General features: G+C 39.5%; 2 protein-coding genes and 2 non-coding genes across 11 annotated transcripts in view; all 4 read left to right on the plus strand.

Annotated features, from left to right (window-relative positions):
- The window catches only part of Chd8 (chromodomain helicase DNA binding protein 8), a 60,379-nt gene extending 43,357 nt beyond the window's left edge, over positions 1-17,022 (plus strand). For 6 of the 8 annotated variants that reach the window (XM_015493095.2, XM_015493109.2, XM_048798846.1 and 3 more), the window contains exons 17-39: positions 773-983; positions 1,320-1,515; positions 1,998-2,165; positions 2,376-2,555; positions 2,703-2,813; positions 3,158-3,354; positions 3,567-3,766; positions 3,847-4,027; positions 4,113-4,202; positions 4,484-4,587; positions 6,287-6,416; positions 7,698-7,773; positions 8,528-8,582; positions 8,789-8,996; positions 9,362-9,570; positions 9,656-10,375; positions 10,597-10,748; positions 11,039-11,341; positions 12,223-12,336; positions 12,528-12,707; positions 13,299-13,415; positions 14,362-14,415; positions 16,052-17,022. In XM_015493095.2, the coding sequence (XP_015348581.1) occupies positions 773-983; positions 1,320-1,515; positions 1,998-2,165; positions 2,376-2,555; positions 2,703-2,813; positions 3,158-3,354; positions 3,567-3,766; positions 3,847-4,027; positions 4,113-4,202; positions 4,484-4,587; positions 6,287-6,416; positions 7,698-7,773; positions 8,528-8,582; positions 8,789-8,996; positions 9,362-9,570; positions 9,656-10,375; positions 10,597-10,748; positions 11,039-11,341; positions 12,223-12,336; positions 12,528-12,707; positions 13,299-13,415; positions 14,362-14,415; positions 16,052-16,615 (4,520 nt within the window). In that variant the 3' untranslated portion in view covers positions 16,616-17,022. The remainder of the gene's footprint in view (positions 1-772; positions 984-1,319; positions 1,516-1,997; positions 2,166-2,375; positions 2,556-2,702; positions 2,814-3,157; positions 3,355-3,566; positions 3,767-3,846; positions 4,028-4,112; positions 4,203-4,483; positions 4,588-6,286; positions 6,417-7,697; positions 7,774-8,527; positions 8,583-8,788; positions 8,997-9,361; positions 9,571-9,655; positions 10,376-10,596; positions 10,749-11,038; positions 11,342-12,222; positions 12,337-12,527; positions 12,708-13,298; positions 13,416-14,361; positions 14,416-16,051) is intronic. The other 2 variants (XM_015493103.2, XM_015493125.2) reach the window with 1 other exon arrangement.
- On the plus strand, positions 6,972-7,080 carry LOC125615409. Its single transcript, XR_007346069.1, has one exon. It is a non-coding gene; the product is annotated as a small nucleolar RNA U6-53/MBII-28 (small nucleolar RNA).
- Positions 11,939-12,043, plus strand: LOC125615411. The gene has a single exon (XR_007346070.1). It is a non-coding gene; the product is annotated as a small nucleolar RNA U6-53/MBII-28 (small nucleolar RNA).
- Positions 17,023-18,107: 1,085 nt separating the features above from the next.
- Positions 18,108-25,062, plus strand: part of Supt16h (SPT16 homolog, facilitates chromatin remodeling subunit) — a 33,949-nt gene continuing 26,994 nt past the window's right edge. The window contains exon 1 of the mRNA XM_015493135.2: positions 18,108-18,293. Within this exon, the coding sequence (XP_015348621.1) occupies positions 18,228-18,293 (66 nt within the window). The 5' untranslated portion in view covers positions 18,108-18,227. The remainder of the gene's footprint in view (positions 18,294-25,062) is intronic.

Below are 25,062 nucleotides of genomic sequence, written 5' to 3' on the forward strand. Positions count from 1 at the left end.
AGAGACAGATATATATATTACCCAGTACACTCAAATAAGACCTGCCTTATTTGGAATTTTTTTTTTTTTCCTTCTAGCTGGACACAATTTTATTTATTTATTTTTATGTGGCTCTGAGGATCGAACCCAGTGCCTCATGCATGCTAGGCGAGTGCTCTACTGCTGAGCCACAACCCCAGTCCCTGGAATGTTTTATGTAAGAGAATGGAAGATGAATTAGTGCGGAACTTCAGTGTGTAACAAATGTTGATCTCAAGTCAGATTTTTTTTTTTTTTTACTTAAATATAATTTTATTGTTTGATACCAGGGATTGAACCCAGGGGTGCTTAATCACTGAGCCACATGCCCAGCCATATTTTTATGTTTTATTTAGAGACAGGGTCTTGGTGAGTTGCTTAGGGTCTCATTAAGTTGCTGAGGCTGGCTTTGAACTTACAGTCCCCCTGCATCAGCCTCCTGAGCTGCTGGGCTGACAGGCATTTGCCTTTATGCCTGGCCAGTTAGGTTTTTTTAACTTTGCCTTTTTTTTTTTTAAATTTTTTTTATCAATGGAACTTTATTTAATTTATTTATTTATAAGCAGTACTGAGAATTGAATCTAGTGTCTCACACATGCTAGGCAAGCACTCTACCAGTGAGCCATAACTCTAACCCTTACTTTGCATTCTTATCACAACTAAATAAACCATCAAATTAAATAAGCTTTAATGTGTTTTCCTGAGTCTCTATATCAGATTTGATTTTTTTCTTTTTTTCTTTTCCTTTTGGCAGGTGCAGAAGAAAAAATCCTAACGGAATTTCGGGAAGCTTGCCATATTATACCTCATGACTTCCACCTGCAGGCCATGGTTCGTTCAGCTGGCAAATTAGTTCTTATTGATAAGTTACTTCCAAAGCTTAAAGCTGGTGGCCATAAAGTTCTGATCTTCTCCCAGATGGTACGCTGCCTAGATATCCTAGAGGATTATCTAATCCAGAGGAGGTGAGAAAATAGTCATCCCATCTTTGTGGTTACTGTGTCTTCATAAAACTGCAAAGAAGGCTGGAGTTATAACTCAGTTATAGAATACTGATCCAACATGCCCGAAGTTCTGGGTCTCATCCCCAGCACTGCTCCTCGAAAAAAAGACTTAAAGCTTCAAAGAATAAGAGAGCCTAGGTTTAGAGTTAACCAGTTATAATAAGAGAAATATTTAGGGCTCTCGCTCTCAATTTATATGATTATAGGTCAACTAGATATATGGATAGGCTGCTGTTGATTCTTATTTGGTTCTTCTGCTTAGCCACTTAATTTTTTTTCCTCTGTGGCCCTCACAAGGTACTTATATGAACGTATTGATGGAAGAGTTAGAGGCAACCTCCGACAGGCTGCTATTGACCGCTTTAGCAAGCCTGACTCAGACCGCTTTGTCTTCTTGCTGTGCACTCGAGCTGGTGGACTTGGTATTAATCTTACAGCTGCAGATACCTGCATAATTTTTGATTCAGATTGGAATCCCCAAAATGACCTACAGGTAAAAGAAGTTATTTTCTTATGAACTAACTGCCTAAGAAAGTTTTCAACATGATCAGTATCTCTTAGACCCTTCAGAAAGTATGGGTTTTTTTTTACTTAGAGGTAGCAGTTAGGTCAGGGGTAAGCAAACTTCTTTTAAAGGAAACTATATTAAATGTAGGCTTTGTGGATTATATGGTCTCGGTTTCAACGACTGACCTCTGCCTCTGTATCAAAGCAGCCATGGACACTGTTAAAGTAAATGGGTAGGACTCTTTTTGAATAAAACTTTATTTACAGAAGCAGATGTTTTTGCTGACCTGGCTTATTAGATGGAGCAATAATTTCATCTTGAAGTTGAATCTTGGTTTTGGGTTATTCTCATGTTGCTTTATAAATTTAAATGAATTATGAATTGATATTATGTGTCTTTTTACACTTCCCCTCAATTTTATGTTACCTTTTTTGCTTTCCTTCCATTTTTAAAAAAAAAAAAAACAGGCCCAGGCACGGTGTCATCGAATTGGGCAAAGCAAAGCGGTGAAGGTGTACCGTCTCATCACTCGTAATTCCTATGAAAGGGAGATGTTTGATAAGGCTAGCCTCAAGTTGGGATTGGATAAAGCTGTACTTCAGTCTATGAGCGGTCGGGATGGCAACATTACAGGAGTAAGTCATAGTCTACAGCTAAGTATGTAGTGAATCAGTGATGGAGATAAAAGCTGGTTTTGTACAGGAATTGACTGCCTTGATTTTCATTTTTTCACAAGTTTTATTATAAATAGTTGTATTAATTATTATTTATTACAATATAATATTATGACATGGTTAGATAATATTCTCTTAGTAGGCTTTTCATCTTTCTCTTGGTGTTTGCAGATCCAGCAATTCTCCAAGAAGGAGATTGAAGATCTCTTAAGAAAAGGAGCTTATGCAGCTATAATGGAGGAAGATGATGAGGGCTCTAAATTTTGTGAAGAGGATATAGACCAGATCTTATTAAGGCGAACGACAACCATTACCATTGAATCTGAAGGAAAAGGTTCTACCTTTGCCAAGGCATGTTTTGTCTTAGTCAGATAATAGAAAAGCAGAGATAGAGAAAGGAATCCCCAGGTTTTAAATGGTTTTTAAGTGCAGTTGCTGATTTCCCATTGCTTAAAAACACATTGTATTTAACTTTACTCTGCTTTTGTTCCTCACTAGGCAAGCTTTGTTGCTTCTGAAAATAGAACAGATATTTCTCTGGATGATCCCAACTTTTGGCAAAAATGGGCCAAAAAGGCTGACTTAGACATGGATGTGCTCAATAGCAAGGTGAGCTTATTCTTCCTTTAGGGAGGAAGTGTTGCAGAAGACTCACAACTTTCAGTCTTTGTAGTTGCTCTGTTTCTTCAATGCTAATCAGTTTATGAATGGTATATTGTTATATACGAGGGCTATCATAAAAACTTTCTACCTTGGAGAACTTAGAAAATTATTTAGATATCTACCACTTAATTCTGTTTCCTGAGTCACTGCAGATGATTTAATGTGTACAAAAAGAACACCAAAAAAATCTGAGCATTCTCATATCCAAAACTATTCAATCCATAATCATCTTAATTCTTTGATAATGAACATATCATGGATAGTTATTTCTCCTTCTATTTTCTGCATAGAATAACTTGGTGATTGACACACCTAGAGTACGGAAACAGACCCGCCACTTCAGCACTCTGAAAGATGATGACCTAGTAGAATTCTCTGATTTGGAAAGTGAGGATGATGAACGACCACGCTCCCGTAGACATGACCGCCATCATGCCTATGGGCGCACTGACTGCTTTCGGGTAGAAAAGCACCTGTTGGTATATGGGTAAGAACCCATCTTGTCACTAAAAGTAGAACATTCACATTCTGATTGATATATGGCCACATAGAAGATCATATGAAAATTTTTTTTATAACAGTGCTTTTCAAGATTTTGTCTTCCATATTTTGGGAGATGTGATTCTGGGAGTCAGAGGAATATCATTGAATTAGAGTTCCCCCCCAAAATATTATTATGTTTCCTTTTCTGTTTTTTAGTTGGGGACGGTGGCGAGATATTTTGTCTCATGGACGCTTCAAACGACGTATGACTGAACGAGATGTGGAGACAATATGTCGTGCCATCCTTGTGTACTGTCTGCTACACTACCGTGGGGATGAAAATATCAAAGGCTTCATTTGGGACTTGATTAGCCCTGCTGAAAATGGCAAGACAAAAGAATTGCAGAATCATTCAGGTAATTATCAACCCTTTAGTTTTTATCTTTTTAAAAGTTATGTAGTCCTTTGCAAGTCTAAGGGTTTTTCTCAATCCAAGTCTTCAATGTCTCCCCTTTCCCAGGTCTATCTATCCCTGTGCCCCGTGGACGCAAGGGGAAAAAAGTAAAGTCACAAAGTACTTTTGATATACATAAGGCAGATTGGATCCGGAAGTATAACCCTGATACTCTGTTCCAAGATGAGAGTTATAAGAAGCACTTGAAACATCAGTGTAACAAGTAAGGATGGAATTTAGTCAAGATATGTCCCTCCTCAAACTTTGTACCCTGTTAGTAAGCCACCTTTTTCTTCCCACCCTTCTAGGGTACTTTTGCGAGTACGAATGTTATACTACCTAAGACAGGAGGTTATTGGAGACCAGGCAGAGAAGGTGTTAGGGGGTGCCATTGCCAGGTAAAGTATTTCTGTGATTTCTTTGTTTGATTTTTATGCCCTGCTTTATTCTAGGAATAATGGTCTACTTATTCTTTTTGTACTAACTTTGTAATATCTGACAATTTTCATATTAGATTTCTAATCTAATACTTTGACACTAGTGCAAGGAAATAGGTCAGATACATGAACATTTAAATTGATAGATAAAGGAATATAACTGTAATAATCTTTCCAAGGATTATCACTTTAATTTCCATCATTGATTGCTTTCCTGACTGTGCCCTCTTATATACCTTTAGTGAGATTGACATATGGTTCCCAGTAGTGGATCAATTGGAGGTTCCAACAACATGGTGGGACAGCGAAGCTGACAAATCCCTACTTATTGGAGTCTTTAAGCATGGTAAGTATCTCTTTTAGCCTCTTTCCTTTTGAAGGTTTTTGTTCACAGATGGGACATTTATCAAAATGCTCATACATAATCAGATTATCTCATTGACCTTGAACTCTTTTTTTTTTTTTTTTTGGAACTGGGGTCAAACCCAGAGCTTCAGGTATACAAGTGATCTTCGGTAAATTAAATTTGTATTTGAGAAAGAAACTTATTCATAAAAATCCAAAGCAGAACAGTTAATTCCGCTGAATAGATGTTGAAGGAACAATAGGTAAATAGTTAAATCTCAAAGTAGGGAGTCTCCCATGTGTTCTTTAATCACTTTTACCCAGTATGTTACCCCACTGAATATTGTAGGCTCTATAAGTTAAGGTTCCACAAATCAGGAGGTAAGACATGCCCACTCCTATTAATGATAAACAATTATTTTGATGGTTTTCTGTGGCTTGCCAAAAATGTTATATTTATCTAAAGTCCCATTTGTCTAAATGCTCAATACTCATGGCATTTTAGGTTTAAACAATATGAAAAAGACTTAATTTGTAGTTTTGCCTATTAACAAATCCTAGGAATTAAAAGCAGTGAGTGCTGCACAATGCCATGAGTTCAACTGCCAGCACCAAAAAAAAAAAAAACAGTGCTAACTGCCAGCACTTTCATGTATTGGAATATTTTTCTTTTTCTTTTTTTTTTTTTTAAGTACTTTTTAATATTTATTTTTTAGTTGTAGATAGACAGCATGCCTTTATTTCACTTATTATTATTATTATTATTTTTTTATGTGGTGCTGAGGATCGAAGCCAGTGCCTCACATATGCAAGGCGAGCGCGCTACCACTTGAGCCAAATCCCCAGCCCCTAAAATAAGTACTTTTTAAGGGCACTCTTGCCCCTCCCAAACATGCTGTGCAGGGAGTTCTGGATCTTTTTCTCACTTTCTCTTTAAATAAACTTTCTGCTTGCTTGCTTAAATGAGAAAAGTACTTTTCAAGCTCTTGCCTAACATGCATGAAGTCCTGGGTTGTACCCCCAGCAATGCCAAAAAATAAAAACAAATGCATAAAATTCCTGTTTACTTTGATGAAATAATAGTAATAGCATTTGATCTACGTGTTATTGAGAAATTTAATGGAACAAGAAAAACTGAACATTTGTAGTCTTAGATTTTCTTGTGAGACAGAGTCCAAAAGTCCTGAAATGTGTTCATTCATTGATTTAGTATTCATCAAATATTCACTGAGTACTTATTTACTTGCAGGTACAAGTTTCTAATTCTTCATATGAGAATGTGCGGCCTTAATTATTTGACTTCAGTTTTTTTGTGGTGCTGGGGATTGAACCCAGGGCTTTGTACATGCGGTCAAGCACTCTACCAACTGAGCTACATCCCCAGCCCTGACTTCAGTTTCTTCATCTTTGCAATAAGAATAATGCCAAAAAGATTACTGATAAATTGCTGTGTACACCTACCACCATAATGTAAATTTATTTCTTAATTAAATTCTTCATAGTCATTAGGTTAAAACCCTTCATGACTCTAAATTACTATAAAAAAAATTAAGACCCAAAAGCTGTCCAAGTTAATGTTAATTATATTCTGCATTATGAGCAAAGTAGTTCATGTATTCTAATTTTTTCAGTAGTCAGAGTTAGCATAATGGCAAAACAAATCTCTTATTTTCTTCATTTTAAGACCTTTTTTCTTTTAGGCTATGAAAAATATAATACTATGAGGGCAGACCCAGCCTTATGCTTTCTGGAAAAGGCTGGTCGACCAGATGACAAAGCCATTGCAGCAGAACATCGAGTGTTGGATAATTTCTCTGACATAGTAGAAGGGTAAGTTTTATTATTTAATTCTTTTAAACCTTTGCATGTACTCTACAAAGGTAATTAGTTGCTTGTGCTAAAAGGTAACATAGTTCTAACTTTGAACACATTGAAATTCTTAATGATACTTATTTGTGGTAAATCCTTAATAAAGAGTAAGGGTCAGGAGATAGGACTCTACAAACTGGTATATTCTATACATTAACTGGTATATTCTATACATGGGGCTGTAGCGTTAGCTTTAGCTTAGTGGCAAACCACTTGCCTACCATGTGAGGCATTGGGTTCAATCCTTAGCACCACATAAAAATAAATAAATAAACAAATAAATAAATAGCTTCTGTCCATCTACAACTACAAAGAAAAATGAAAAATAAAAATTATTTTAAAAAATTAAAATACAACTAAGTAGGGAAAGCACTATTACTCCCAAATGGCTTATTTAATATTCTGTTCAATTTGTTTAATTTTTAATACTTTTCTACACAGTTACAGAAGCTGCTAACTATGTCATCTCCCAATAGTGCCTAACACATAAAAGTATTTATTCTGCTTGACTTCATGTCCCAGTGACGAGTTGCCATGCTGATACTGAGACACCAGGTAGGGCATCATTGCCCTCGTTTGGGTGCCAGTGAGTTTAACAAAACTTCTCCATGGAGACCTGAAGGACATGTGAAATTGTTAGCTTAATTAATGAATACCTATCCATTCCTGCATGACTGAGAAAATTCTCTTAGATGAATATATATATAATTTCAGCTTGCATTGTATAGGACTCTCAAAAGAAATTGGGTCATTTATTCATTGCAAATCACTTATTATGTCACCCTTCTGCTCAATAGAACAAAGTAGTGAAAACAAACAAAAGCATGGACCATTCAAGTGAAATAATAAATGAACATTATGGAAGAGAGGGAGTAGAATGAAAAGGGGCTATCAAAAGAGAGTATTCTGATCAAAGTATTTCATTTTAAGCTAAGCATGGTGTTGCATGCTTGTAGTCTCTGCTATTTCAGAGGCTGATACAGAATGATCATGTGAACCCACAGGTTTGAGACCAATCTGGATAACATAGTGTTAACCTATATTTAACCAAAGAAAGAAAAAAGTATTTCAAATTCAAGAAGTTATGAATGGCACTTTGCCATTTTCTCAGAAATGATCTGTCATTCTTCAAGCATTATATTAAAAACTGTTCAGTAGCAAATTACATGTTTGGCCAGATCTTTATCCTAGGTTCTTCTTATTGCTTTATTAACATTTTCTTTTGCCTCTTAATAATATTAGGGTTGACTTTGATAAGGATTGTGAAGATCCGGAATATAAACCACTCCAGGGCCCCCCAAAGGACCAAGATGATGAGGTAAGTAATTTTCATTTAATTTAGCTTTTCTCTACTGTAAATAGTTGTCCTCTCCCGTTCTTTAAATCTTTAAGTTTTTTGATTAATTTATAATAGAAATTAGATACCATTTGACACTATAAAGAATGAATAGAGAAGCATTATAAAATGCCAATGTGGGAAGATCTGGGATAGCTTTGTGGAGGAGGTGGCCTCAAACTGTATGTTAAAGGATATTACTTACATGTAAATTCCTAAATCTCATTATCTTTGTACCATTGATAAGAACTGATCTTTCAAGTTTTACTTTCCTGTTCTTTTTTTAGTTGGTTGCTTCTAAATTTTTGTGAGGGCTCCTTTCATTAGCAATTTTTCTTGAGGGAATCGTGTATGGTGTCATACCCCTGCAATCCCAGAGACTTAGGAGGCTGAGACAGGAGGTCACAAATTCACAGCCAGCCTCAGCGATTTAACAAGACCCTGTCTCAATATAAAAAATTTATTTAAAGGACTGAGATGTGGCTCAATGGTTAAACACCCTTGAGTTTAATCCCTGGTACCAGAGAATTTGAGAGGATTTAGTGTTGTTGTAGAGCATTTGCCTAGCATACATGAGGTCCTAGGTTTAATTCCAAGCAACACGAAAAAAAGAAAATGAAAAATATTTTGATTCCTTGATGCCACAGAAGGACATCCATAAGAAAATGATTTCAGAATTCTAATTTTCCCCCTTTTTTTGTCCACTCCATCCTGTGGTTTGCATCTCCTTTTCTAGGGTGATCCCTTGATGATGATGGATGAAGAGATCTCAGTGATCGATGGAGATGAAGGTAAACTTCTAGGTCACGTGGTACAGTTTTGGGTGGGGTTGGAGATGAGGAATTATTGACTGGATTTTATCCTGTCTGGGGATTTCTAAGAGCATTGCCTTTGAGTGGGCTGACATATAAGTATTATCTCTAATATCTTTTCTGTTCTTCCTACTCATTATTCTGTGTTTTTGTTGTTGTTGTTTTGTTTTGTTTTTTTACCACAGCCCAGGTGACTCAACAACCAGGACATCTGTTTTGGCCTCCAGGGTCTGCCCTAACAGCTAGGCTTCGGCGCCTAGTAACAGCATATCAGCGCAGCTACAAGAGAGAACAAATGAAAATTGAGGCTGCAGAGCGTGGGGACCGGCGACGGAGGCGTTGTGAAGCAGCTTTTAAGCTAAAAGAAATTGCACGGCGAGAGAAACAACAACGGTAAACCATAGCTGAAAATTTGAGCTGAGCTATAAATTTAAAAAAAATACAAAAGGATGGATCATCTTTGCCTTGAATTGTTACCTCTCTGGCTCTTGAGAATCTCACTTATGTGGAATATAATAACCCCAGAAGGGTCTCTTGTGTAGACATTCTCTTTGAGTTAATTGCCTGCGTTATTTTCCCCCTTTCTTTGTTTGGTATTTTCTACATGTTATATAGTACCTCTCACTGCCTCTTCTGAATCTTCTTTTTGGTTTGTTTGTTTGCCTGTGTATTTTCAGGTATTGTAAACCATTCAAAGTAACAACCAGTTTTCCCTAGTTCCCCCAATCACTGTTGCCTTACTCCTCTTCCCTTTGTAGCTGGACAAGGCGTGAACAAACTGATTTCTATCGAGTAGTTTCTACTTTTGGTGTGGAATATGACCCTGATGCTATGCAGTTCCACTGGAATCGCTTCCGCACTTTTGCTCGACTGGACAAAAAAACAGATGAAAGCCTTACCAAGTATTTCCATGGTTTTGTGGCCATGTGCCGTCAAGTATGCCGCCTTCCCCCAGCAGCTGGAGATGGTAAGATTGGAGAGTCTAGGGTGAGTGGTAGTGAATGGCTGTAGAACAGCTCTGGTTCACTTCTCTTTCTACTCCTATTTTACAGAACCCCCAGACCCAAATCTGTTCATTGAGCCCATCACAGAGGAGAGGGCCTCGCGGACTCTGTACCGAATCGAGTTGCTTCGGCGCTTAAGGGAACAAGTTCTATGCCACCCGCTTTTGGAAGATAGACTGGCATTGTGTCAGCCTCCAGGTCCTGAATTGCCCAAATGGTGGGAGCCTATTCGTCATGATGGAGAGCTTCTACGAGGGGCAGCCCGCCATGGGGTGAGCCAAACAGACTGCAACATCATGCAGGACCCAGACTTCTCTTTTCTGGCTGCCCGTATGAATTATATGCAGAACCATCAGGCAGGAGCACCAGCTGCATCCCTATCACGCTGCTCTACTCCACTGCTACACCAACAGTATACCTCGCGCACTGCCTCACCATTGCCTCTGCGCCCAGATGCTCCTGTTGAAAAGTCACCAGAGGAGACAGCTGCCCAGGTCCCCAGTCTGGAGAGTCTGACTTTAAAACTAGAGCATGAGGTGGTGGCCAGGAGCCGACCAATCCCACAAGACTATGAGATGCGAGTAACCCCCTCTGACACTTCCCCTCTGGTGTCCCGGAGTGTTCCACCAGTCAAACTGGAGGATGAGGATGATTCAGACTCTGAATTGGACTTGAGCAAGCTTTCACCATCATCCTCTTCTTCCTCATCCTCATCCAGCTCCAGCTCCAGCACTGATGAGAGTGAGGACGAGAAGGAAGAGAAGCTAAGTGAGTGCATGTGACAGGCTGTTGGAACTCTTCCCTTTTTCCCCCTCTGCTCTTTTCTTTCTTTTCTAAATGCATCCTCTTGAGAGAGATTCACATTTTGAGTTGATAAAATGTCAAAAGAGATCTGTTATTCTTTGGGCCTTTATTCAAAGCCCACACAATACCATTCCAGTTTAACATTATTCTGCCATATTTGCTCACATGTTCTGTGTGATCTCTAGCTGCTGACCGGTCCCACCCCAAACTCTATGATGAAGAGAGTCTCCTGTCCCTCACTATGTCCCAAGATGGATTTCCAAATGAAGATGGAGAACAAATGACACCTGAGCTTCTGCTACTACAGGAAAGGCAAAGAGCTTCTGAGTGGCCCAAGGTAACAGCTTAATCCTTGGATATGCTAGAGTCAGAAGTAAAATGTAACATTGTATACAAGGAACTGATGGTTCTGGGTTTTGAGTTGTTCTGTTGTTATTTTTACTACTACTAATGCGTGTTTTTTCGTGAAACTCCTTATGGTTGCTTTAGGGATCTGATATTACAACCACCCTTCTTTCTGCCTTATGATTTTTACCCATCCTAGTAATGATGGCATTGTTGTATGTCAGAGGATTACATAGTGCTCAGACCCTTAAAATGGTGTTTATTTCTTTTCTTCCCACTCAGGATCGTGTCTTGATAAACAGAATTGACCTCGTCTGCCAGGCTATACTCTCAGGGAAATGGCCTTCTAACCGCAGGACCCAAGAAATGATAACAGGAGGAATTTTGGGGCCAGGCAACCACTTACTAGACAGTCCCTCATTGACTCCAGGAGAATATGGTGACTCTCCTGTCCCCACACCACGAAGTAGCAGTGCAGCTTCCATGGCAGAGGAAGAAGCATCTGCAGTCACCACAGCAGCAGCTCAGTTCACCAAACTTCGTCGAGGCATGGATGAAAAAGAGTTTACAGTTCAGATCAAAGATGTAAGCTCAGCATGTAGGCAGTGGGAATTGAAGGAGGCTGTCATTCTTATTAGCCAGTTTCACTAGTAGCATACTAAACATATTTGGTTATCTAACTTTAAAAATGAAAGAAGGAAAAAAAATATTAGAGCTCTCAAAGATACATTCAAGGAGTCATTGAAGTTAGGGAAGGGATCTCCTGATGACTAGATTAAAAGAATGTTTTGTTTTGGCAATTCTGGGGGCTAGAAGCCAGGGCTTTTTTCATGGTAGGCAAGTGCTCTGCCACCGAACCACATCACTATCCCAGAAATAGTTTTTAAGGAAATCTATTCTGCACTAGGCTTTTAGGAGGCTAAATTCTAGATCTAAGATCAATTAAAAAAAAATAAAATCCAGTTTGGGGGAAGCTTTTTGATTACCTGAGTATTGTGAGCCTCTTGTTAAAATAAGAAAAAATCATTCCAGCTGAAATTAAGCCAGTGGTATTCTGTTTTATATATGCAAATTTTTATTTTCCTGATTCTCTTTCCTTTTGAACCTTACTAGCCAATCATTGAGTTACTTAAAGAAGAAAAGCTTTATAAATTGGTATGTGATAGGATAGTAGGATTTTTGCCCCTGTGATGAACTGCTGTGCTAATTCTGACATACCAGGTAGGGGGCTTTAAAACTGTTGGGTGTTAAAATGAACACTACTTCTCAGAAATCTAGATCAAGAAATTAAATCTAAGGAAAAGGTTTTATTACATATGTGATTTCTACCCTTTAGTCAGATGGCCATCCTTCTCACCATCACTGAACCAAAGGATGAGGTTTAGCCCAGGTCTCCCAAAGCTTAATCTTTACCTTTAAAAACATGTGCCATATGATGTTTTGGGTGGGTGGGTTTGTCTTCCTAGGAGGAAGGATTGAAGTTAACATTCCAGAAGCACAAATTGATGGCTAATGGAGTAATGGGAGATGGACATCCATTGTTTCATAAGAAGAAGGGAAACAGAAAGAAGCTAGTAGAGGTAAGTGGTAGAAAAAAACCTTTAACCTCATGATTAAACAAGCTCTTCTTATGTCAAGTACTTTGTGAAAGCAGTTGGGATTGAGGGATTAAATGATGATTAGAGTTATGACTACCATTGGCTCTGTTACCCTTCCCTCCCTGCCCCAAAAAAAGCGTATGTGCTCATGGGGGTGGATTCTGGGTTTGCAGCTGGAGGTGGAGTGCATGGAAGAGCCTAATCACCTTGATGTGGACCTGGAGACCCGGATCCCTGTCATCAATAAGGTGGATGGTACTTTGCTGGTGGGTGAGGATGCCCCTCGCCGGGCTGAACTGGAGATGTGGTTACAGGGTCATCCAGAATTTGCTGTTGATCCCCGATTTCTAGCGGTGAGTGACAGTTCCATTTAGCCAGATTTTAAGTCATTCTGTTGGTGTTTCAACTTTATGTTAGAGAGAAAGCATGATGTGTCCTATCATTTTTTTCTGCATCTGCAAGATGGGGGTAATGATACATAGTCTTAGCTGGGCCTGGTGGTGCAGGCCTATAATCCCAGTGACTTGAGAGGCTGAGGCAGGAGGATCACAAGTTCAAGGCCAGCCTCTACAATTTAAGAGAAACGCTGTCTCAAAATATGAAGGACTAGGAATATAACTCTTTGGCAGAGTATCTCTGGGTTCAGTCCCCACTACCAAAAATAATAATACCCAGTTTTCCTTCCTCATAAAATGATTATGGGTATCAAAATAGTGTTAAAAGCACTTCTTAAACTTAAATGCTAGCCAGTTATTTACTATTAAACTATTACATAAACCACCTAATTTGGGGGGAGAGATCCGTTTGATGGCAGTTTTCCACTAGGACTAGTCCTTATATGCAAAAAAAAAAAAAAATTTATTGCCAAAGACATTAAAGTACCTTATAATTACTCCCGAGATGATTTCTGTTCCTCTAGGGTAACTGATACTTTCCTATTACAGTATATGGAGGAGCGCAGAAAACAGAAATGGCAGAGATGTAAAAAAAATAACAAGGCAGAATTGAACTGTTTGAGTATGGAATCAGTACAGACGGCTAACTCTAGGAATGGAAAAAAGGTAAGACTGAAGCACTACCACTTTGGACTCAAACTAGTTGTCAAAGGCTTTTAACAAATATTATAACAAATATTATATAATATATAATTTTTTAAATCTTCAATAGAGCTTTCTGAGTAAAATTACCTTTGATTCACCTGTAAAAAATGTGGAATATATTTGTTGGTATTCTTGCAGTACTGTGTATCTTCAGCTCTAATTGAGCATAAAGTTCTAAACATTCAATTTTAGTATTTTAAACATAAATACAAGAATTAGTAAGATATGTAGAACCTTCAGGGTTTATCTTGCTCTTCTCAAAACTAAAGATATTTTTGGAAAATCCTTAGACCTTTTCAATATCTACACCCTCAAAAGTAGGGGGGTGCTGGTTTTTCTTTTTCTTTTTTTTAATATTTTTTAGTTGTTGTTGGACACAATACCTTTATTTTATTTATTTATGTGGTGCTGAGGTTCAAACCCAGCAGCTTGTTCGTGGTAGGCGAGCGCTCTACTGCTGAGCCACAATCCCAGCCCCCTGTTCCCCTGTTTTTTTCTTTTCTTCTTTTTTTTTTGCAGTGCTAGGGATTGAACCCAACGCCTCACACATGCTAGGAAAGTGCTCTACCACTGTGCTACATCCCAAGCGAATCCTTTAAATTTTTTTTATAATTCTATATATTTTAGATGTGATTTGTGGGACCTACTTAGGAAAACAGTCATGGAGTTTCCCAATATATGAAGTTGAGAATTACTAACAATAATGTCAGTAATAGAAAATCAATTTTGGTTAGTAGGTTATTCCATATTTCCAAATGTACTCATCCCTTTATGTAAGTCTTTATAAAACACACACCTTTCCCCCAGTATAACTTGTTCTTGCCTCTTATACTTTTTTTCCTAGTCTCTCATGGTCATAGAAAATCATGACCATATCACTTAACTCTTTCTTTTTTTTTTTTTTTAGAGACAGAGTTTCACATCGGGCATGATGTGCATTCCAGCAACTCAGGAGGCTGAGGTAAGCCAACATGTGCAATTTATCAAAACCCTATCTCAAAAAGGGCTGGGAACTGGGCACGGTGGGTATGCTTGTAATCCCAGGGGTTCGGGAGGCTGAGGCAGGAGGATCGCGAGTTCAAAGCCAGCCTCAGCAAAAGCAAGGCGCTGAGCAACTCAGTGAGACTCTGTCTATAAATAAAATATGAAATTTAGGGCTGGGGATGTGACTCAATGGTCGAGTACCCCCGAGTTACATACCCAAAAAAGGGCTGGGAGTAAATAGAGCCAAGTGGTAGAGTACCCTGAGTTCAAACCCCAGTACTGCCAAAAAAAAAAAAAATAGAGAGAGAGAAGATAGATTGAGTCCAACCTGGGCTATGTTGCCCAAACTGGCTCCAAACTCCTGAGTGCAAGTGAGCCTGTTGCCTCAGCCTCTCAGTAACTTTTTTTTTTTTTTTCCTTTGGTATGGGGGATTGAACCCAGGGGCATTTAACTAGAGCCACATCCCCAGCCCTTTTTTGTATTTAAGACAGGGTCTCATTGAGTTGCTTAGGGCCTCACTAAGTTGCTGAGGCTGGCTTTGAGCTTGAAATCTTCCTGCCTAAGCCTCCTGAGCAGCTGGGATTATAGGTGTGTGCCACTACACCTGACAAAAAAATTTTTAATGTAGAATTAACAGTGAATCTAACACTACACTCTGACTGGAATCTGCAGGATTTTAGACATTATCAAATTACATTTTTAAAGTTTTTTTTTTTTTGAGTCAGAAATGTATGTTCCCATGTCAAATATTAGGCTTAGATTGGAAATAAAGCCTAGAGAAATATTTATCAACTTCCAAGAGTTTAAGCCTGTTCACCAAGTATTGTGGTTAGGCCAGCTGCAAAACAGAGGTGCTAAAAGCAATAACTTCCAGACTCAATGAATATAATCAAAATTTATAGTCAGAACATCTAGAAGAAACCATTTAAAATTCAGATATGTAAAGGTTATGTTTTTTTTTTTTTTTAATTTTTTTGTAGTTGTAGATGGAGAGCATGCCATTATTACATTTGTCTTTTTATTTAATGTGGTGCTAAGGATTGAACCCAGTGCTTCACACAGGCTAGGCAAGTGCTCTGCCACTGAGCTATAACCCCAGCCTTTTTTGTTTGTTTTTTATAATGTGGAAAATTAAATTAATTTGGTAAGGTGCTACCCATAATCTTTTTGTGTTGCCAGCATCCAGCAGTCTTAATCTGACCCTGCTCTTATGTGGAAATAGATGATAATGTTATAAATATCAGTTACGCTACACTTCACATAAGATCATATGAACACCCTGCTTTCAGTAAACATTTAAATGAATTTTTTCAATGCATGTACCGAATCATTCACTGTCTTACCCAGATCTCTTAGCAAAGGTAAGCATTTTGAAATGATTAGATGGAATGTAGGTACAATATAGTCATGGGGGGAAAGCAAAAATTCCTGGTTCACACAATCAAATTCTCTGTCTTCAGCATCAGACTGCATGAACCAGCTAAGTCTGCCATTTCCTTTTCCTCATTGCCACCAGTCAAGCCTAGTCTGACTGGACCTGTTTTGCCTTTCCTATTCCCTACCCCCTTCTTTCTTTCTTTTCTTCTTACTATCTTCTGTTCCTTCCTCCCAGGGTCACCACACTGAAACAGTGTTCAACCGGGTTTTGCCAGGGCCTATTGCATCAGAGAGCAGCAAGAAGCGGGCCCGTAGGACACGACCAGACCTTTCTAAGATGATGGCCCTGATGCAGGGTGGAGGCACTGGGTCCCTATCTCTGCATAATACCTTCCAACACAGCAGTAGTGGCCTACAGTCTGTGTCATCTCTGGGTCACAGCAGTGCCACTTCTACATCTTTGCCTTTTATGCCGTTCGTAATGGGTGGTGCAACATCATCCCCTCATGTAGACTCCAGCACCATACTTCATCACCACCACCACCACCCCCACCCCCACCATCACCACCATCATCATCCAGGCTTGAGAGCCACTGGCTACCCCACTTCACCAGCGACTACCACCTCTGGTACTGCCTTGAGGTTGCCACCACTGCAACCTGAGGATGACGACGATGAGGAGGATGAAGATGATGATGATTTATCTCAGGGCTATGATAGCTCAGAAAGGGACTTTTCACTCATTGATGATCCTATGATGCCAGCCAACTCAGACTCCAGCGAAGATGCTGATGATTGAAGTCCCAGCATGGTCCCCATTGCTTGGGTGGCTGCTGTACTTTAATTTACTCTGGCCCTTGGACTCAGTGGGAGGGGCAGGGGAGATGTGGGGAAACCCAGGACTCCAGGAGGTGAAAAGGAAAAAGAAAACTTGTACCTGATTGCTCCCAATTTTGAGAGGATTGGGTGGGCAGGGGAACTCCTTAAATAATACATGACCACTTCCTCATTTCTGGGGAAGGAAAGGAGACTTAGAGCAGCTGGTGCGCTCACCCCTTCCTAAGACACCTCCATTAACCACAGACTATGTAGCGCTGGCCCTAGCCTCTGGCAGAGCCTGTTCCTGGCCGAACTGTGGATACAGCTGGAGGGTCAGGAACTGTTACCTTCCATCCCCTTGGCATTAATAAATTTAAGTTAATCCTTTTTCACTCTTCCTTGTTCTATATTTGCTCAAACCCAATGTAAGTATTAATTGTATGCATGGTGGCTAATTTTCAACACCTAAAATTCAATGCTGTTTGTACTGTCACCTTGGATAGAGCAGATGTTATTGGTACTCATCTAAAGGGTGTATATAAATGTAGGCTGTCTAGTTAGCTAAGGGAATGATCCGAGGTAAATAGACAGAATATTCCAAACTTCCAAAAAGTTCTTAGAAGAGACAAGGATGAATTTCATTAACCACGTTTATTTTGTTTCTAATTAACTGAAATCATGGGGCTTTTAGGAAAGCCATAGGATGGTTATCAGTTTTTATGAAGTGCAGCAAGGGACTGGATGAAAGAAAAGGTGCTGTCACAACCTCAGCCCAGGGAAGGGGTTTGGAATAGGAACTAAAGGTTTTTTTGGCGCCCGCAAGCCAATTCAACCCGCCTCTTACCGTCTCAATGGCTCAGACTGAACCCTAGGCATTTTATTTTCCTTCTTAGGACCAAGTCCCACCTCTTAGCGTAGGTACTAGTTTATCGCGAGGGTGGGCTCCATTTCCTTGGACTGAGTTCTCCTTCGGCTTGTAGCACTGGACCTAGCTAGCATCAAGGATTCAGCCCTGGAGGAGTACAGAATTTCGCTTTCCCATCACTTCTAGGAGGGACTCAGCCGGTGCCACTACAGTCTTCCCTCTCCTATCCCACGCCAGATTCCGCTCTTTCCGCTTCCCCTTCTTTCCCGATGGGTGGGGCCCTTACACCAGCGCGCGGCAGCTCCTGTGGGGCAGAGCCTGCCTCCCATCTTCTCTTCTCCAGCAGCTACAGCCTTGGCAACAATTCGGAGCTCCTGGAAACTGTGGCGGGGCGGAGAGTAAGGGCGGGGGCAGAGCGTCATGTGATAAATCGACTCGCTTGTGGCGGTGGCGAAGTTGACCAGAAACCCCGCGAAAATCGACTTTTTTCTTCGCTGCACATTTTGTTGATTTCCCCCTTTTTATCATTGTCTCTGCCCACCCTCCACGGAGACAGAATTTTAAAAAAAAACTTAATCGCTATAGGGACCCGGAAGCGGAAAGGGCATTTTTGAGGTTGATACTTCCGGGTCACTGAGAGAGTGCGGGATTCCGGGGCCGAAAGCGGGTGGCGGAACTGGGACCTCGCGTGATTCTCGGAACCCGAGGAGAAGCGGTGTCCTGGGCGATGGCTGTGACTCTAGACAAAGACGCTTATTATCGGCGAGTTAAGAGACTGTACAGCAATTGGCGGGTAAGGAAGATCCTGTAATTTCTCCCACGGAGCCCCCCTCAGCCATCCCATAATAACCCTGTTACTCGGCGCCCTTTTTTTTTCCTCTCTTTTCGTCTAGAATTCCCGGGTTTAGTGTCGCGCCCTTTTCATTGCTCTCGAATCACTCACCGCAGGACGCAACCAGTGCCACCTGGTAATAGGGAACCCCCCCGCAATTGCCCTACCCTGCGATCACCATCTTCCCCGCGTGCCGGCCCAGGTCATGCATAACAGCCACCTCTCGCCGTCTCTTCCCGCCCTAGAAGAAGCAACATCTTTCCCTCCCACTCTAATCACGCATTACCGATCCTCCTGCGGTGTTCACACACACCCACGCACTCTCTGTCCCTCAAGAACCACGGTGTTCCACGCCAGGTCCCGCCAGAATTAAACCATCTTTGTAAAGAAGGGATGGAGGGGCAAGGGGAATGTGGGTCGAGCCCTTCGCTTTTATCGTTTGCGGGCCTTTTGCTGGAGTTAAAAGAAATAATGCTCACACGCAACTGCTTCGTGTCTTAGGCCCTGCTGTGAGTAACAACAGACCTAACACTGAAAACCCTTAGGCATTAGTAATGTAAAAACAAAACAAAAACATTGTGATGCTTAAAACCTAATTAGCTTCCCAAGCTGGTAGGTATCTGGGGCACGTGTTCAGAAAAACGGTGGCAGATCTTAGTCTTTCATTAAAAATTGGGCAGTTTTGCTGCTTTAAAAACGTACATAGTTAAAACTTATTTTTAACGATAGTAATTTATTAACTGAATACTTTGATTGCATGCTGTGATGCAGCCTGAGCTGTATAACCTGTCTGGCCTCAAACAGTGCTACCAAGGGAAGACATAACTATAATGACTTTAGAAACCTGAAAATGTTCTGACAAAAATGATCAACCGTGATTTCAGCATTGAAAATTATCCTTAAGATTGATCCTCTGCTGAAGGAAAGCTATAAAAATTGGTTATTTTCCTGCCATTCATAAAAAAGATACTTGCTTATGCTTGTTTTTGAGTCTGTTAGATAATTGAAGATAAAATGGATTCTCAGTTGCATTTTTAAATACTTTTTAAAATTTTTTTAGTTTTTGGTGGACACAATATTTTACCTTTATGAGGTGCTGAGGATTGAACCCAGTGCTCATGCATGGTAGGTGAGCACTCTACTACTGAGCCACAATCCCAGCCCCCTCAGTTACATTTCATTAAAAGTAAAAAATAAGAACTCCATGCTAGATGAATGCTGAACATAAATTTTGTTTTGAATTTTTTTCCCCTGGTACTGGGGATTGAACCCAGGTGGGCTTTACCACTGAGCTACACCCACAGCCCTTTTTATTTTTGAGACAAAGGGTCTTCCTAAGTTTCTAAGGCTGGCCTCAAACTTGTGATTGTCCTGCCTCAGCCTCCCAAGTTGCTGGGATTACAGGCCTGTGCCTTCACAGCTGTTTTGAAATTTTTATTGTTTAATTTCTATCAAGTGACTTTACAGCCTTACTATCAATATGTGAACATAATGTGTGTGAGTGAAAACTTTTTTTTTTTTAATTTATTTTTTAGGCATAGTTGGACACAGTACCTTTATTTTATTTATTTATTTTTATGTAGTACTGAGGATTAAACCCAGGGCCTCACATGCTAGGCTAGCACTCTGCTGCTGAGCCACAACCCCAGCCATGAGCGAAAACTTTTTTCAAGTATTTTCTAATCCTTATATGTTGGTAATAATAAGAAGCCCTCTCTTCCATCCATAAACCCTTAAATTAAACATCTTTGATGTCGTTTCTAGTCCCAGTGATTCAGATTTCATCAAGTTATTTCATTTTAAAGTTAATGTAAACAAAAGGCTTTATTGTTTCTTAATTACAGTTTTCATAACTTACATCCTAAAAGAAAAGTGTGATACCATGGTTTGTTTTTTTTTTTTTTTTTTAATCTGAGGAGAAATTTATAAAATTCATAAAACATTAACCCTTGTGTTTCTAATATAGTCATCCCTAGGTTTTGGTGTCTTGGGGGGTTGGTTTCTGGACCCTGCCCTCCTTAAGTATACCCAATCCTCAGGTGCTTAAGTAGCATATATAAAATGGTGAAGTATTTTAATATAATCTATGCACATCTTATACTTTAAATCATCTCTAAATTACGATACCTACAATTAAGTGCTCTACAAATGGTTATTGTACTGTTTAAGGAATAATGCTAAGGAAAAAATACTTTGCATGTCCTAAAGAGATATCATCTGTCATCTTCTCCCCCACCCCCAAAATATTTTTAATCCATAGTAGGTTTAACCTTCAGATGAGAAGTTCATACATGGCAGGTTGAATGTAGTGCTATTTTAGAGACTGTCATGTCATTTAGTCAAAAATCAAACATAAGACTAGGAGTATAGTTCAGTGGTAGAGAGTGCTTACCTAGTTTCAGAGGCCCTTGGTTAGATCCCCAACTCCCCCCCCCCACCACCACCAAAAGAAAATCACACAGGAGACCTCCATTGTGACTAGAAGTTGTTAATAGTTTATGACTCTTCTTGGACATTTGAGTGTTGTCCATTCTTAAATCTTAGTTATTAAGTTAGAACTGCTAGGAATAAAAAGGGTTTGCAGCACCTGTATGGTTCTGCTTTAAAAAAAATCCCAGTGGAGACAGGCATAATGGTATATGCTTGTAATCCCACCTAATTGGGAAGCTAAAGCAGGAGAATCTCAATTTTGAGGCTACTGAGCAACTTCATGAGACCCTGTTACAAAATGAAAGGGGCTGGGACTGGACAAGTGGCACACGCCTATGATCCCATTGGCTCAGGAGACTGAGGCAGGAGGATTGAGAGTTCAGGCCAACCTCAGCAATTTAGCCAGGCCCTAAGCAACTCAGTGAGACCCTGTCTCTAAATATTTTTTAAAAGGGCTGGGGAGATGGCCCAGTGGTTCCAGTGCCCCTGAGCTCAATCTCTAGTACCAAAAAAATAAACAAAATAAAATGGGCTGGGGTATAGCCTACTTGTAGAGTGCCCCTTGGTTCAATCCCCAGTACCAACCTTAAAAAAATCCTAGGTGATTGTGGTGGAGCATGGAAATGGCCTGTGGATTTCTCTCCTCTGTCCTCCTCTTACTGGATACTTAATCAGGGATGTTCAGCATGTTCATGATTATGACATTTTAGTGTAATATGGTTTATACTGCCCAGGGCAGGGGGAAACAAAAGAGGTTAATCATTCTGGGGTTCTAGCTGCTTTGAGGGTGAGTGTTAATGTTCAGGTATACCTATTAATTATTTGAGACCTACTGGCTAGGACATCCTGCTGTAGATAAACCTTGACTACACTCATCTGCCTTTTATCTTGAAGGATTCCACAAAGCTGTTTGCAAAAGAAATACTGATGCATTCATTTATGCAGTTCTTTGCCAACTGTCAGAATTGGAGTGGTGAATGGCTACAACCCCAGAAAGGATATTTGCACCAATGAAGAAAACTAATAAAAAACGAACTTTTTTTTTTTTTTTTTGGTACTAAAGATTGAACCTAGGAGTGCTTAACCACTGAGCCATATCCATTTTAAGACAGGGTCTCACTAAGTTGCTTATGGCCTTGCCAAAATCTAAGGCTGATCCTGAACTAGCAATCCTCCTTCCTCAGCCTCTCAAGCCACTGGGATTACAGGCGTGCTCCTCAGCACCCAGCTCAAGACTTCTCTTGACTGCAGCTTTCTGGCTCTTTGACTTAAGTGGTGACTTGGTTTCTTGTTCTGGACTGTTCTGTAAGACTAGGCAGCTGTGTTCTGTGGCTCAGAAAGGTTTTTTGAAATATAAACAATTCTCATACTACTTTCAGCAAAGCAGTGGATTGGTTTCATTCATCTCACATTTATTTTGTTTTTCAACATGGGGGTCTAATTATGTTGCCCAGGCCCAAGCTGTCCTCGAGGCCCCTGGATCAAGCAATCCTCCTGACTCAGCCTCTTGAACAGCTGGCTATAGGTGTGCGCTGCTGCACCCAGCTTCATCTCAGCTGTTATGGTTCTTGTATCTTTGGAGCAACATAGAGAAATATTTAGATAATGATGTGGTCTTTGAATGAAAAAGAGTTAGATGGAAGTAAATTCCCAGATAGGTTAATTTTGTTGTTGTTCCACTTACTCAACTTTTAAATGTCTAGTTATCTACATTTTATATTATTTTTGTGACATATAGTAGTCACTCAGAAAATGGTAATGACTGATTTAAGTTTTCATGTATCTGTTGGTTTAAAAAGAGATTTCTGTCTAGGCTCTACTTATAGAGACAATATGTCCTGCCTTTCCTAGAGCTGTTTATCTATTATCTCTATTTATTATCGGTACACCCTTTTCTCACAATTTTCTCAGTTTGGATGATAAATTATTTGGATAGGTGGTGTTTGTATGGCAGTGTCCACTTGGTTCAAAGGAAGGTATTTGTTCTTCTTCTGCAATATTTCCTCAACTTTTAATATTCAGATCCCATCTTTACAATTTTAGAATCCTTACCAACTATTATGATATTTTCTTCAATTCTCACCTGAAAAATGTTTTTCACTTAGTACATGCACATTGTCTTTTTAAAATAGTTCTGAGAAAGGTTTAAAACAAGTAAGAGGCAACCACTTTTGAGTTTTTCTGTTTCTTTCATGTTTCTAAAATCTGTGTAGTGCTATTTCTTGATTTGTGAATCATGGATATTAACTCTTGGGTAAATTCGAATTTAATTTTTTTATACTACACACTTATCCAAGTCCTCTACATTCTGATACTTTTAAAACTTTTTGTAACATATTATGAAAAAGTTTCTAACAGGAAAACTGAATTTTATAGTGAACCCATGTACTCACCACCTAAATGATACAATTAACATTTTATTATGCTTGCTTTATCATATGTACATCCTTAATTTTTTAAAATATTTTTTAGTTGTAGATGGGCACAATATCTTTATTTATTTATTTTTATGTGGTGCTGAGGATCAAACCCAGTGCCTCAACCGTGCTAGGCGAGTGCTCTACCACTGAGCCACAACCCCAGCTCCATCCTTAATTTTTCTTCCTCAATTTTAGTAAAATCACTTGTCAGTATTTGCATTGTTATTCACATATAAATATTTTCACTGTTGGGTGAAGTAAAGGAGTAATGAATACCTTTCCTTTTCTCTGCAGGGGGTTTGATTTTGTTTGCTTTGCTTTTTTTCTTTCCTATGTTGAGGATGAAACTCAGGGCCTTGCATTTGGTAGGTAAACCGCTTTTCCACGTGTTAATTTTTCCTGGATTGCCTCCGTTTTTTTGTTGTTGTTGTTTTAAACAAATATCCCATCCTTAATTTTTTAAGTCCTTTCATTGTCCTGCTCTTTCTGATATAGGTTGCTCTCGAGGCCTTTTGAACCTTGGCCTTTCCAATGTTGGATCTCCTGTATTTTAGAACCCCAGTTTGGGTTTTATCTTTGTTTTTTTTAAAGCCTTTTCTCTAAGAGCTTTTTAAGAAAGGATGCTTAAGGACTGGGGATGTGGCTCAGTGCTAGAGTGCTTGCCTAGCATGTACAAGACCCTGGATTTAATCCTCAGAATACAAAAATATAGGATGCATAGAATACAAATTTCCTGAGCCCTTTTTTTGTCTTCAGAAATAATAAGTGTTGTTATGCTGTGTTAGTTTTTAATCACAGCAAGAAAATACTTGAAGTAGATAAACAACTCATAGAAAAAGTTTGTTTGTTTGTTTATTTATTTATTTATTTATTTTGGTTCACAGGTTCCAGTCAGTGGACAGTTGACCCCCTTGTGTTTGGGCCTGTAATAAGGCAGTATGTCATGGCAGGAGTGCGTGGCAAAAGAGGCTGCTCATCTTGTGTTAGCCAAGAAGCAAAAAGAGTGGAGAAGGGGCTGGGTTCTAATTCTCTTCAAGTTCATGCTCCCAGTGACATGACTGCCTTTCACTACACACCTCCTAATGTTTCTACCACCTTGCAATAATGCCACAGGCTGGAGTCCAAGCCTGTAACACATGGGCTTTTGGGGGACATTCAAGATCAAAATTATAACATCTGTCCTCATTTTTGCTTAATAATATATAATTCACTAAGTATATCATTCTGAGTTTAAAATAATCTTAGAATTTTGGTGAGTGTGGTGGCACACATCTGCAATCCCAATGGCTCAGGAGGTTGAAGGAGAAGGATTGCAAGTTCAAAGTCAGCCTCAGCAACTTAGTGAAACTCTGAGCAACTTACGGAGACCCTGTCTTAAAATAAAAAAGTTCTGGGGATATGACTCAGTGGTTAAGCGCCCCTGGGCTTAATCCCCTGTACCAAATAATAATAATATCAGAATTTTGAAGCCACGGTGTATCAGTCTTCAAGCTTTTAGTATTTTGAGTTGGCTGATATGATTCTATTCCATACTTCGAGAAGGGGGGGTGTCTGTAATATGTATGCTCTGTGTGTGTGGTCTGTTCTTTGAAACTTTAAAATCATCTCCAGGTTGTTCTTGTTGTTGTTTTCTTTCTTTGTGGGGATTTCTTTATTTTGTTTTTTTTTTTTCGATACTATGGCTCGAACTCAGGGCCTGATGCATTCTAGGGAAGTATACTACAACTGAGCTACGTGCCAGCCACTTATCCCTTGGTTTTGAAATTTCCCATGGTGTGCCTTGGTATGTATTTTTTTGTTTTGTTTTATGGGGGGGGGGGGGTGTTTGTTTGTAGCTTTTTTTTTTTAATATTTGTTTTTTAGTTGTAGTTGGACACAAT

This window comes from Marmota marmota, unplaced genomic scaffold (assembly GCF_001458135.2).
Source record: "Marmota marmota marmota unplaced genomic scaffold, marMar, whole genome shotgun sequence".
NCBI lineage: Eukaryota > Metazoa > Chordata > Mammalia > Rodentia > Sciuridae > Marmota > Marmota marmota.